At 42.7% G+C, this 15,106-nt stretch overlaps 1 protein-coding gene across 2 annotated transcripts in view; it reads right to left on the bottom strand.

Moving 5' to 3' along the window:
* The window catches only part of pax7a (paired box 7a), a 39,739-nt gene extending 33,974 nt beyond the window's left edge, over positions 1 to 5,765 (bottom strand). Inside the window, exons 1-4 of one of the 2 annotated variants that reach the window (XM_057030747.1) lie at positions 5,306 to 5,765; positions 4,025 to 4,260; positions 3,583 to 3,712; positions 3,133 to 3,261 (exon numbers count right to left, since the gene is read on the bottom strand). In XM_057030747.1, the coding sequence (XP_056886727.1) occupies positions 3,133 to 3,261; positions 3,583 to 3,712; positions 4,025 to 4,260; positions 5,306 to 5,393 (583 nt within the window). In that variant the 5' untranslated portion in view covers positions 5,394 to 5,765. Of the gene's footprint in view, positions 1 to 3,132; positions 3,262 to 3,567; positions 3,713 to 4,024; positions 4,261 to 5,305 lie in introns of both variants that reach the window. The other variant, XM_057030746.1, reaches the window with a different exon arrangement.
* Between the last annotated feature and the right edge of the window lie 9,341 nt (positions 5,766 to 15,106).

Consider the following 15,106-nt stretch of genomic DNA (forward strand, 5'->3'; position numbering starts at 1 on the left):
AAAATGCAATTCAAACAAATGTTTAAATAAAGAAATGCAATAATTAGATAATCAGTTAGTCCACGTTAATTGATTCCCCAATAAATAAAATTAAGTTAAGTTAAGTCAAATATTTAAATGTCAAATATATGTTTTTGGGAAGGCATAGCAATATTAAATTACACACCTCTTACTGAGGAGGCATGCACGCCTAAATCAAATCTTTTATTTTGAATGTCAAAAACGGATCACAGAATAAATTACAGGAGAAACAGCAGAAATCTTAAATTCAGACATGACACAAAACTATTTCTGCCATTTTTTATATTTAGATAAGAGAACTAGATTTAATAAAACGCATTATTATTTTTATTATCATTTTTATTATTATTATTATTAATATTATTATTATTATTATTTTCGGCCCCTCTTGCTCTTTTTAGGAAGAGTATAGGCCCACCGTTATAAATTCCAGTGAAATGTGGCTTGAGTGGCTGCGGGGACAGGGGAGGTTAATCCGAGTTTAATGCAGTGAAGCACAGCGCAGGGTCTGGGCTATGATGGGTATGTTATCTCTGCCCAACATTTGGGTCTCCCTCAATTTCCACCCAGCCAAATAGCTGCGAGAAAGTGCAGATGGAGTCACTCTCAATGCCTGAGGAAAAAACGTTATTAATAGCTAAATAACTTCGCCATACTTTCAGTGAATCTCTCACACACTGTTCTAGATGGATTTGTTTGAAGTGCTCTCTCGCTTCATTCCCCTGTCCTCCTCATTCAGCGCGGCTTTAGACCCGAAATATAGCTACATTATATTACCATACGGTGCGTGTGAGCCGCGGAGAGCGCGCAGCCTCCGCGCGTCCTGACGCACACACATTAATGACCCGACATTGTTAACGCCGACAGAAAATGATTTGGTTTGTTTTCAGAAACTCTTATTTTTATTGAATATTTAGACACACGCCTAGGGATTTCCCCCCCAGTGGCTAACCAGCTGGATCTTTTCTGACATCCTCTCCCCGCTTCTCTGTCACTTCTCTCATCGACGCGCGGAAATAATCCCATCTGGCATCTGTTTAATTACTTCGAAGACCTCAGGTAATCCCGCGATTTGCTGAAGTGACCATCGCCTGTCTGCGCACCCATCTGACAGTCAGGTTGGGTGTTTAGCTGTGACAGACAGATTTAACTGGTTTCTGGGGCCCAAGTTTGCAGACACATCGCTGTTATTACTGGGGAACAAATGTTCGCAAAATGGGTGCATGTGCTCCGGACTGGGTTGCAGAAGAGTCTGTTCCAAATGAAAATACGTATCAGGAAAAAAAAAAAGGCCAAAACAGCCGCGTAAAAGGTGGAGCTAAATTCAGAGCAGAATGTCGCATCCAGAAATATCTCATAAATACACGTCTAATAAAGATAGATTACAGATGGAATAAATCCGTGATGTAACCTCTGAGACAAATCACACGCACACTCACACACAGCCCTAATAAACAAATGGATAAATAAATAAATAATAAAGTATTAAAATCTGGATAAGTCAACGAAAAAAATATGATTTTTTTTCTGCCCTGGGCGAGCCTCTGCGAGCTCCGCTCCGAGATGAAAGTGAAAAGAAATAAAAGGCTCTATTTAATCTGCTTTAAAACCCCTCTCCACAGAAGGGCTGCGCTTCAAACTCGGAGAGTGAGAGGCTGATTGGGGATAAATACAGTTCTTACTATGCCTGCGAGCTATTACACTCGGCACGAACACAGCCACCTATTCAGCGAACATCGTGTGCACCGCTTATTCTAATAAGTATTAACGTTATTAGAAGCCACGCGGATGGCGTTAGTCTTTGCTTTACTTGCAGAAGGTAACTGGAACGCGAGTAAATAACAATACAGTCAACGCAGTTAACAACATAAAATTAGGAATTTTTGTAAGGACTGCGCCGACACTGCGTCGCTGCAACGATGCGCAACGGGCGGAGCCCCCGACTCGGCGGCCCTGCTGGCCCTGCTGGCCCTTTATGGAAACACCGGGGATACTTGAGACTAAATAGTGACATTTTCACGTAACATTCACGCGTGGTGTGGCGCAAAATGGGGACCGTTTTCACGCTATCAACTGATTATTCTCCAACCGGCCATTATATAAAATTACAAAACTATCTAGCAGCGGGGTGTGCTGAATAATTCATCTCCTTTTATGTCTCTCCGTGCCCTTTGTCCAAACTTTTCTCTTTCTTTTGCTCCAATTTTGAATAAGAATAGACGGGCCCATGCACTCATTTTTTCCAGCTTTCCAGGATTTGCTTTTGTAGCTCGGACTTTTAGAAAAGCCTCAGCGGAGTCTTCTAGTTTACAAAATTGAGTAGGTTTTTTTTTTGTAATAACAACACAGCTTAAATAGCATAAATTGCGCATTTTTACAGCATTTGCAAATAATACCAACGTTGATGTTCTAATTAAATAATATAATACATTTTGTTACATATTTAGGCCAATAATATCCCATTAAAAATGAAATAAAAATATTATTAAATTATATGAAGTATTGTTGATGGACTATGTTTTAATTCCTCCGATGACGCGCAAACTCCCGCCGGAATTACCGCAGGCAGTTTATCAAAACAGTTAAAATGGGCCAAACGCTGAACGCGAATACCTGCGTCGTTATTTATCCGTCCTGTCGATGCCAATATAACAAATAATAACACAAACACTGGTTTCCAAAGCAGCTGACAAGTGGTGAAACGTCGGCGGGCTGACATCGATTGTGATTCGGGTCAACTGTCAGCTGTCATTTAGAGGTCGTTAACCGTGTGAGTGAATGAGGTGGAATTCACTACACAAATTAATTTTCTGCCGCTAAATGCCCTCTGCCAAGGCTCTCATAAATAATTGAGTGAAGGAACAACTGTTGGCTCAGAGTTTAAAGAAGGAATAAATCTGCGTTTAGCTCGGATGTGGAGCAATTTCCCAGGAGGACGTAAACATCTATTTAGAATAAAGGTTACTTCCTGCTTACACCACTGCGCCCCTGGATAATAATAATAATAATAATATATAATAATAATAATAATAATAATAATAATAATAATAATAATAATAATGGCTGTGTCAGACATACAAAAGGGCCATATATTTTCTGCTGTAAACTTACATTTATCACCGAGGATGCCATCGATGCTATGCTTTGTTTTCTTTTCTCCATCTTCATCCTTCTTATCACAGTCATCCTCGTCATCTTTTTTGCCAAATCGGGCCCTCAAAACGCGGCTGATGGAGCTCACTAATGGCAACAAGAAGGTAAATGGATGATTAGCCCTAAAATCCATAAAAGATCCATATAATCCTATCATACATTTAAGAAGGGAGGGGGGGGGGTATCAAAAATGGCACAAGAAAAGTTTTGCATGATGAAGCTGCTTTTTTTTTTTTAAATTTAAATGATGTTTCACAATATCGGGGTTTTGGTTGTTTCCTGCCACACTGAAACATTTTTATCAGTAACTGAGGGGATTAAAAAAACATGTTGGAAGCTGAGACGTGATGCTGCAGTGTTCGCTGGAAAAAAGTAAAAAAAAGTGCAGCTTACCAGAGGAAGCCTCACCTGAAGGAACTGTGCTTCTGTCGCACACTCCGTCCTTCAGCAGCTTATCCCGGATCTCCCAGCTGAACATACCCGGGTTCTCTCTCTTGTACTCCTCGATCCGCTTCTCCACGTCGGGAGTTGCCACCTGCTGCAGGTTTGGGGGAAAAAAAAGAGATTCTAAATATTTAACGATGTAAACAATTTTGAGGATTTAAATGATCGATTTTAAAATGTCAAGAAAGAGTTAAATTTTACATTTGTAATTTCTATTAATTATCACATTTGAAAAGAACGGGAACAGGGAGACGTATCTTGTTTTGATTTTATTTTTTGAGAGTCCAAATCAAAGACACGATATAGTAAAACTAACGATAACAGTGACCTACAATAATAATAACAATAATTAATCTTATTATTACTGCTAGAATAATTATTCTATACTTCCGCAGGTCCCACTTACCCTGGGCTTGCTGCCTCCGATGGCACCGGGACGAATCGAGCCGGTCTCCTGGTATCGGCAGAGGATCTTGGACACGCAGCCGTGAGAGACTCGCAGTTGTCGCGAGATTACGCAAGGTCGGATGCCGTGGTGGGCCATCTCCACTATCTTGTGGCGGATGTGATTGGGCAGGGGCCTCCCGTTGATGAACACACCGCCGAGCTGGTTGACCCTACCCTGGCCCAGAGGAGTGGACACTGCGCCGCAACGAACAACAGAAGTCTCAGAAACACAAGAAACACCAAGGCGCTTCAGAAAAGGTTTAACAGGTTCCCCGCGGAGCAGCGGAGGCCTAAATGGAGCCCGTGATAAAGAACTGGTGTCTGCAGACCGGACGCACCATCAATTTGGACATGTTTAAAGCAGTGTGTCTGACCGGGTCCCAGGCCACTTCAGCATCCAATTACACATTCAAGAGACACTAAAAAGGGCGACACTTCCCCACCTTCATTATTCCTAGTCATGTTGTACAAATATTGATGTGATCCTTTGAGCTATCTCTTTGCCGTGTGTATTATTGCCATTTGCAGCAGCAGAACACTTGAGCAAATCCCGGAGCTCGAGGAACTCGGGTGCTACGTGGGTTTTCAGCATTTCATTCCCGGGCACTTGAGCACGAACGGAGCCTAACAGGAAAACTGTCTCCATAAATGCATGCAAATACCGCAGGCATCCTTTTTACTGCCCATATGTCCGCAGGAGTGATGTAGGAATTAAACAAAAATCGGTTTGGTGTACAAATTAAAGCGTCCAAATATTATTATATTACCGTCGGGCACATCCTCCAATATGACCTATTTGGATTCATTGTAATTTTAGTAGGAGGTTGATAAAATAAACGCGTGAATTCGGGGTGTAAGAAAACGGCATTTTAATCCAAACCGTATTGTCCACGAATAAGCCCGCCTCGTTTTAAACAATAACCATGGAAACGCAAGAGTTACAAATTATAACATATTCCTCGTTTTTGTTGAAATAAATATAAATAATTCATCTAACGCTGCGTGTTGAGTTTCCGCGCACGCACTTGCGTTTTCCCATGAGCAGCCTCATTTGGGTTGTGAGCTTAATCACCGCTGACTGGAGGTCGCTATTTGTTCGCACTCCCGTTTATTTGCCAGCATGCGTCCGCTGAGTGAGCCGTGCGGCCCCCCTCACGCTGACAGACCGGAGTCTTGACGAGTATTGTCACAGGGACCGCAAGTTCACGCATGAAATCCCGCATGCTGTCATCGCCCTTACCTTCGAGAGGGAAGCCGGTTCGGGGGTAGTTCTGGCCCGGCGCGGGGCGCACCATCCGAGGCACTGTTCCTGGCAAAGTAGCCATCATGTAGCTACTCGAAACAACAACAAAAAGACTCGAACCTGCTGTTCTTGCAAAGTCCAAGTCAAACGCGGGCTGATGTTGACGGCGCTACAAAATTGGTCTGCTGTCAAATTACAGTCCCTGGCGGAAAACTGGGAGAAAAGCCCTCCTACCACCGGGGAAAGGATGCTCTCCTCTGCTGCAACCAACGTGCCAAAATTTTAAAAAAGGAAATAACCACGACTAGGAATGAATATGAATAAATATGCGGGACGATGGTGTGACTGAGAAGGAAGATGTGCTGTTTTCCCTCGGTGTAGTTTGGGTTCAGTCTAATGTCTGCCGGCTGCTTGGAAGTAGTTTAAGTGGTCAACTTTCCTGCATGTCGTAGGAGGAGACAGCCGTACGCTCCCATAGGCTCCCTGGCCTTTCTTTTATGGATGAAAGCGAGTGGGTTTAGCCAGAAGCGCAGCGACCAATCAGAGCGACACATTCCACTTTTAATTCACTGTCGCGTCGCTCATAAAGACTCCACACACCGAATAAAACAGCTGAATTACAGCTAAAGCTTCGTCTAAACCCAGAGATAACTGCCCAAACCTGTGGAACTCTTTCTTTCTTGATTTCTTTCTTTTTTTCTTTCTTTCAATAAACGTTAAAATGCCGAGTCGACTCTCCCTCCTTCCAGATTTTGTTGGCCATCACCAATTAATGGGAAGTCGCCTCTTCACGGGAGCGTGTGTAAATTAAATTTTTCATCCAAACTACTTATGTCAAGCTGCCGATGGGGACAAACGCTGCGTAAAGACGCACTGGTCCGCTTGGAGACTGGAATTGTTCACCTCTCCACTGGTTAAACACGCGCAGGACAAGCATTTAAATTTGCTGCTCTAACTTTTCCGGTAATTAAAACATTTGGGTCGACCTGCTGTTGAAAACAACAGGTTGCTGTCCCCCCCAAAATAATTGCTGGGAGGTGATTGTTAAGGAAATACCCCCACCACCACCCTGACAAAAAAGCGCACATGTTTCAGGAAAAGAAGAGGTGCGTGTGTCAACTCTGTGGGCCCACCGCATGTAAATTGTGTGACAATTGCCGTGGAAAACACTCCTGGTGGAAGGCAATTTCACAAATAATTTTAGCAACAATTAGGAAGTGTGGAGGGGTGAAATGGCGATTTCACATGCAGATGTGCCAGTGGGAACGATCTGGTACCCTGCCGAATAGCTCTGACCCTCACTCCCCCGCTTTGGTTTGCTTCACATGGGACAGAGAGCACAAAGAGACCGACTCACCCTCCCGCAGACGCAGAAACACTGGATTCAATCAAGCATCAATCACGGGAAATCCCAACAATACTAAAATGCGTTGTTGTTTCTCTGCATTTACAACAGGTAATTATCCAACGCGCACGCACGCCCATCTCTGCACCAGTATTGGCCTCCGTCCACCAGGTTTTCTCTGTTAACCTGATGATCGACGCGGGAGAAAATGATCTGAAACTGTTGTGGCGACAGAAATGATCTGAATCGTTAAAATTCATTCAGGTTACGTTTTTATTGTTTCTGAGGGACGTGTTTGGCTGAACTGCGCAATACATTTGGTAAATTCTTGATTTTGTTTTAAATGGTACTCCCGATCCCTTTCACAATCCAATCACTTGGAATAAAAATATATTTTGATTTTATTTTTTATTTTCTATTCACGTTGGGTCGCAGTTCATACTGAAAAGCGTAAACCTCCAAATCAGCGCACGTTGGATCCTGAATTTAAGATGGAACATTGCAAGGACATCTGTCGTTTTAAGAGTTTGTAAAGTTTATCGCCAAAATAGCATAAACAAAAATAACATGTCCATACATTGTTGTGTCCGCTAGTGGGCGACTTAAGCGTCTGTGGTCCCGTGAACGCCTCATGCTTGATCTGAACCGCACCGTGTCCTCAGCACACCCTAAACCCGGGCCACTCCGCCCGTTTCTGCGGGCTCCTGCGCAGCATCTGGCTCAAATAAGCAACTCTGTCACTGAAGTTTCCTTCCAGCCTCAGCAGACAGAACAAAAACACACTTCCTCTCCCGATACTGTCTCAAATCTTATCTTGATCACAACCTCTCTTCAAACACTTCTCCTACATAGCCTCTCATTATTTGTGTTATGGTTATTAACTGCTTTTTCCCCCTCCCCCAACTTTTTTTGGCTTGTAGGTGAAGAGACCCCCCCCACACACACACACACGCACACACACACCTCAGATAATCTGATACATCACCAATTTTCTCTGTCTGAGGTGAACAAAGAAAATGAGAACAGACTTAAGGGGCAGAGACAAATAGTTTGTTTTAAAGAGAATTTAAATTGAGCAGCATTTATATTTTCTGGTGAGATCTCAGTGACTCACGTTATCTTTTATAAATGTCACCCAGTCTGACCTCTGATCTCCTCTCTGTGCTCTGTATCTCCTACAGTCCCAAATTCAACCCAAACACCAGGAGTTAAAAACCTGCCTGGGCTGTTGGGAAAAAAATAAAATAAATAAATAACAGTAAAATGGTTTCAAAACAAATTAAAGTCCGAAAAAGGTGAATTAGTTTATGTATCAATCGTGTGTTCATGTATTATCAAGGATAACTAGATTTCTAAACATGAATCTACATAAGTCATCACATTTTGTTGGTTAATTAAGTCAAATACGACTCGAAACAAATCTAAAATCCACAGGAGGAGAAACGCTGCCTCCCCAGTCCGTCTGCAGACAGGAACCCTCCACTCCAGTGAAGGTTTGTTAGTTTATTGAGACATTTTCACATCTGCGGACCATTTTGGAAGTGTCATTGCTTCTGAAGAGTGTGTGTGCGAGACGGAAGCTGCCAACGCTCAATCTGGACTAAAACTTTATTTGGGAAAAAAGCTGATGTTTGCTGACAGGAGGGGGGTCCAAACAGAGGAGCTGACATTGGGTGCATACGCAGGGTGAGATGCAGCATTCCTCACACTCATTTGGTCTGAATTAGCCATGTGTGAACAGTTCGAGCTCCCGCGGCTGCATGCAGGCTGAGAACAAGATGCACTAAACGGCGCTCCACATACGTAGGTGAGGCTGCAAGAAGGTCCACGTGCAGAAGGTCAGGAATAATCATCCGGCTTCTAAAGCTGAAGCTGCCAGTCAAAAGAACCGAGAGGACAAAATCACAGAGAAAATGTGAAAAATCTTTATTGTCTTTAAAAATACTGATAAATCAGATTTTCTTCAGCACTGTTTACACGACACACAATGAGCCATTTGGGTCTTTAATACCGCAATTAACTGGGGGAAAATCCAGAAGAACACTTTAAAAGAAAAAAAATAAGTCTTTTACATGATGATAGATGGTGAACATGAGGTGGGACATCCCAAAATACTGAGTTTAGATCAAATCTGATTATAATCCTAATCATTATTATTAAAGGCTGTAAGTAGTGATATTAGTATTGTATTTGCTTTGTTTTAAAATATGGATTTGTAGTGTTTAAAATGCATGTATGGGCTATGACAGTATTATGACTTTTCATTTTAATAAAATGGAATTTTCGGAGAGTTCCTGCATGCACCCGTACAACTAGTGGGACCAGGGAACCTGTCCTGTCAGCATTCACCGGGAAAGAGGGAGAACACACACCAGGCATCACAGGACACACACACACACACACACACACACACACACACACACACACCAAGAGGCAGTTCAGCGTCTCCACTCTGTGGACTGAGAGGGGAAAGCTGGAGAAAAGCCACAAAGTCAAGCGAAGAAGATGTAAAGTCGTCCTCTCTCATCTTTATGGAGCAAAGAAAATAATATTAACATTGTTAATTTGAGCTGCTTTAAGCTGACACAGGAGCCAACAGTTGATTAATATCTATTTAGTCAGTACTGGTTATTTAATAAATATCTTCACTGCTGCAACTTTTTTACGCCTCGGCGTGATTTCCATGTGTTTTCTGAGGGTGACGAAGGCCACGTGCACGCCTGGTAACGGTCTCAGCAGGTGTTTTTGGGGCCGATGGAGGAAGCTGGGTGGTGAAGTCTTCCCTCCAGCCTACCTCTTTTTTTTAGAACCTCTAAACCTCAAACGTTGGCTCATCTCATCACTTAAAAGGCTTCAGCTCTGGCCCGGTTGGAGTTAGCATGTCACCCATCTGAATCATTTCTCCAGATCTCTTTTTCGGGAAGGGGGGTTTATTTCATCCTCCTATTTTGTTGTCCTCATTTGCATGCTAGCAGCTTTCAGCGCAAACCGTAGCCCGAGGAGACGAGACTGTCAGATCGCAACAATCCAGGGAACAATGTTGCCCGGTGTTGCAACACCAGGCCGACAGCGAGGTGTCGTCAGGTGAAATCCTGCGAACAGGCGGGCTGTTCCAGATGATTTTAGATCCGGTAGATCTGTGGCAGAGTGGGTGACGTTCTGTCACTGCTCATTTCAGTGTGAAAGCTGAGCGTCATCGACCACGTAGAGGCAGACACACGGAGGAAGGAAATGGCTGGAAGACAGCAGAAATGAGGGTCAATGATGTAGACAAAGAGAGACGCTCTGGTGTTTTCAGATGAGGACAGTCCAAGAGTTAGAAGCTAGAAAGCAACACGGAACCAATTAGTCTTATAACAAAGACACCAAAACTGCCGTCTCTTCTGCGTCCCGGGGAGGGATTTTTTTTTAATCTTTCTTAGACAAAACAAAGAGAAACCTGTTGTGTGTGAACCGCCGGCTCTTATCAGGCCACTGCAGCGCTCACCTGTCCTCTTCAGTTTAACACAACAGAAGCCATCAAAGTAGCTCCTTCTGTTTCACTGTCACATGAAATCACAGGTTGACTTTCACCACACTTTTATTTTCACGTTCGTTCATGCAGGGGACGGCGTTGGACGCGAGTTCAAGTGCCGAGCCCATTACCCTGAGTTCTGAATAAACAAGCTAGCATATCGCAGCCAACCGCTGATCTTCTGTCTTTGATGATTCGCCTCAGAGCGGCGGGAAATAAAGCAACACGCAAATGGTGTGTAACTTGTCATGGTCGCCTACGATGTCCCGAAGATAAGGCAATGTTTGGTTGAGTGTCAGTTTCTGCTGAAATGGGGGCATCATTACACAAGATGTTAGCCTGTTTCGCTGCTGGCAGCTTATCCACCCCCCACCCCCCAACAAAAACAGGCGAGGATCACGATGAAATGTGAAAGATCACAGATGAGCAGTTTTCCTTGAAGGATGCATTAGAACGATGTCTGTTGCTCTGCTAAAATTAGCTTAAGCCACCCAGCTTAAAAACAGCCGGGTTCGTTATTTCTTTCCTTATTTTTGAAATCAGGGGGCCAAAAGGTATGACAGCTGTTGTTTGCATGTGCTGGAAGCGCCATTTCTGCGGCGAGTGCCCTCAGTTTACAGAAACATTTAGCAGTTGTAGGAATGCAGTGATTTGCTGGCATCATTTCATTACAGCGGCCAGTGTAACAATCCATTTTACACGACCAAGGATGCTCTGCGTGTGTTGGATTGGTGTGACTGAGTGTGTGTGTGTGTGTTGTGTGTGTGTGTGAGTGTGTGTGTGGTGTGTGTGTGTGTGTGTGTGTGTGGCATGTGATAGCACCAAAATACTCGGGTATCACGCTCTGATGTGCATGCCAAATCCACTTGTCCTCTCACACAACCCACCAGTGTGTCTGGGCTGTTGCAGCCTCACCAGCAGAGGTCTGCAGCGAGCAGCAGCGCAGCGGCGAGGGCGCGACCCCCGGCGGACCGCTCCCACTGTGATGAATATGAGCAGAAAGTTACCTTTGACCGGTTATTTGTTACCCCGTCTGCACTGTACGGCTTTGAATTGTTCCCTATAAAGGACTGGACCTTGTTTTTGAATCGTTTATGGCTTGTAAATACGGTTCCAGTGCACTACAGTGTGTGTGTGTGTGTGTGTGTGTGTGTGTGTGTGGTGTGTGTGTGTGTGTGTGTGTGTGTGTGTGTGTGTGGTGTGTGTGTGTGTGTGGTGTAGTAATGAGATCATGTCTGTGGTTCCTGATGGGTTGGCATGTTTGGTCACCTGGAGAACCTTTACATTATGAATGAATATCCCCATTTAGTTTGCAGATTCTTGGACGGATGGATGGATGGATGGATGGATGGATGGATGAGAGGACGGACGGACGGACGGACGGACGGACGGACGGACGGACGGACGGACGGACGGACGGACGGACGGACGGATGGATGGATGGATGGATGGATGGAGTCTCTGCTTGGTAAACTGAAGTGACCACACAGGAACTTTCTTTTCTCTTCCTGCTTTAATCACAAAGTGCAAAAAAAGAAACATCTCGGAAAAAATAAAGAATCCGAAAAGAAAAAGTCTCTTTGTTGATGGAGATAAAAGCGATGCCTCCATTCTGCACGCACTCACAATTAGTCTCAGCGCCGCCATCTGAATGATCTCGCAGAGAAGGAAGATCACTTGACCCTGGCCTGTGACAGAAACCAGTCTCCCCATTAGGTACTCTCGGCAACCGTAACGTCTATCCCCGTTTAAAGAAGCAGCCTGCATCACAAAGGTCTCATGCACAGACCAGAAGTCACATGGTCCAAGTTTGAAAGGCTTCATTCTTCTGGAACGAAAACCCAACCCTGCACCATATATAAGCATATATCTTATATATAGCAATAAATACATGCCTACTTATGTTTACTTAAAAAATATTATATTATGGAAATATACTTATTGATATTGCCGGAAAAGTTCTATTTTACAGCAATGTGTAAAGCTTATATAAATCATCCGTCTAGAACCACTTAAAAAAAAAAAAAAAAAAAAAAAAAAATATATATATATATATTATATATATATATATATATATATATATTTGATGTAATGACATTATAAAAAGTCAATAACCCAATTTTGTTCTGATTATTGTCAAACATGAATGTTTTGGACATGGCTCTCTGTAAAACCTCAGCAATATTGAGGTTTCCGCACTGTTGAGATATTAAAAAAGGCAAAATCAATAATATAAGTACCACACATGGATTACGCCACGCAGACGTTGGGCGACACCGTGAATAAACACCAATGTGAGTCGGTGGGCGTCAAAGCTCAGGAGAAAACTTTGATGCTGTGAGAGGAGATTCACCCCTGGAACATTTTCTCTTCGCACGAGTCCTCGGCCGGCCATGTTTCCTGAAGGCTTAACGGAGAAAGGCGCCATCGGTGCATAAATAAATGTTTGTACACTGTATTTGTGTGGAAGAGAAAACAAGGCCTCTCCTTATATTCCATGTGCTCCAAGTGGCTTCGGAGCGATTACAGCGATGAGAGTAAACACTTCAGAGTTTAAGAAAGTGCAACACACAGTTCCCAACTTTTTGGAATTCTTCTCAAGCATTAAATCAACTCAAGTTGCAGGCACAGACTGGTGGAACTGGCGGCTGCTGCCTCTCCCATTATGTCCGTTGGGTTGTTAGCTTAGCACAAAATGGCTTCTTAAGCTTCAGGATCTGTTTAGAAAATGACTATATAACTTTTCTCTTTGATCTTTGTGTGATATCAAACCTCTGCTGCAAATAAAGAGGAGCATCACACCCATGGTTTTATAACTTTTAAGCTCCCTGAGGTGTTTAAACTCTTAATAAAGACAAATATAAAGTGAGACTGAAAAAAGTTGCCTTCATTCTGCACCCCATTAATCCACAATTAAGACTTTAAAACCAGATTATGTAAAGATCTTTGAGAGTGGTACTATCAACCATCGTAGAATATTTGTTTCCTAGCGTTTCGGTTTAAAGACAGATTCTCCTTGCTTTTACTCTTTTTTTAAAAACAGTCATCTGAACGTTTCTAACTGAACTGTCACAGATGATTAGCAGAGAAACAACTCATCTTGGTATTCCAAAGAGCATGAGGTCCTCACGAGAGAGGGAGCCACAACTGGAATCAATGTCACCGTTCAGATAAATCACGCATTGCCGATTCACCATGTAAGATGCATTTTATTTGCCGCCTGACCGTGTAAAGCTTCTATTCATTTTGGGTTCTTTTTTTTCATGGAAAAGACGTGGTCAACTCAATGGTGACGCTTTCCTCTCGAAATTCCTGCTCAGATGTTAAAGTTGTTTGCCTGGTTGATGAGATAATTCCTGTGACAAACCAAACTGACAAAATGTACAAATTAATAACTAATATCCCTGTAATCTCATTTGTTTCCTTTCAAACATGTGTCGGGATGTGACATTCTATTAGGTCTGTTTATTAAAATCACTTTCAATTTGGTCAAAATGGAATTTTTGTCTTGATAATTGGACACGTTTTCCTTTAAAATTGGTGAAAATAATTTGCAAAAGCATCACAACTGCAGAGTCCTGACATAAATGAATGTGGGTGCACTTCACATCTGTGCTGACAAATGTTTCAGGGAAAACATTAAAAAAAATAACAGCCTTAAGGTATGTAGGTAGAAAAACACACAAACAAACAACCAAATAAATAAATTCTCCTTAAACCACATGTGTGAATGTAAATGCGTTGATTTTATGAACATATTTTCCCTTTTTTTCAAACAAGGACTCCTCTATTTTTCTCAGTGACCTCTCCTCACCGAAAACCATGTGTCTGTCACACCCACACAGAAAAACAAGCTTTATACAACAGCAGTGTGAAATCACCATGTTCCGAGACGGGTGAGGGGTTGTGGGGGAGGGGGGGGGGGTGGTGGCTGAGCTCCAGCCAGGAAGGAGAAATCTGAGGAGATGTCAGGTAACAAAGTGACCCCGAGATTCATCGGTTTTTATCTCCTCTGAGATCCAGGGTGGAAACTGATTGATACCACTTCACTCAAAAGGGAAATAACAAAGACAAGGGGGTGAAGGGTGCAATGATATCATTACATATATCAAAAACCTTAACGTTATATACCATATCAAGGGCTGAAGAGCCAGGCCTCCAATCTGAAAAAAACTTGATATTTGTTAAAGATGTCTATCACAATACACTCATTTCAGGCTATATGTTATGTAAGTTAACAAGACCTGAGCTATTAGTGCCTCACAACTTACACACAAGCAGTTTTCCCTCCATATTTTACTGGATCTTATTGCAGACAGGAGGTTTGGCACTATTCTACCACAGAGGAGCCATTTTAAAGAAAGAAATTGGTTATTTTTACAACAAATCTTTTGATATGACTAACGGAAAATGTTAATTTTAAGCTGACAGAGTGACAGCAGAGGAATATTACAGACGAAAAACTGCATCAATGGTTAAATAGCCCTTTCGTGCAATTGTGATATGCAGGTCTCAGCTGGGCAAAATGAGTCTGATCGTTGGGGTTCATTATCATAATAAGAAAGCAGTACGACATTTTACCATACAAGTGGCTCCATCTTCCTTTGTATAAATGCTATATTACTTTTCCACAAGATGCAGGCTTTCTTTAGCCAAAATTATAGTTAGTGACATTGGGTTTCTGGCCCATGTGAACTCCCACTGGATATAATCACCTTTCACTGTGCTGTTATTCTTTTCTAATCTTCCTTGATTGATTAGAACTGTATTTTCACTAGTGTCATGTGATGTGGTGATAGATAGTTTAGTAGGCACCTTTAAAACCCAAAAACTTCATATAAGAAAGATACTGTAATGAGCCTCCGCAATTCCACTCTGACAGCAAAGCAGGAGCAACAGCGCCACCTCGTGCCGGTCTGATATAATGACATCAACAACA

This window comes from Takifugu flavidus, chromosome 4, assembly GCF_003711565.1.
Source record: "Takifugu flavidus isolate HTHZ2018 chromosome 4, ASM371156v2, whole genome shotgun sequence".
Lineage (NCBI taxonomy): Eukaryota > Metazoa > Chordata > Actinopteri > Tetraodontiformes > Tetraodontidae > Takifugu > Takifugu flavidus.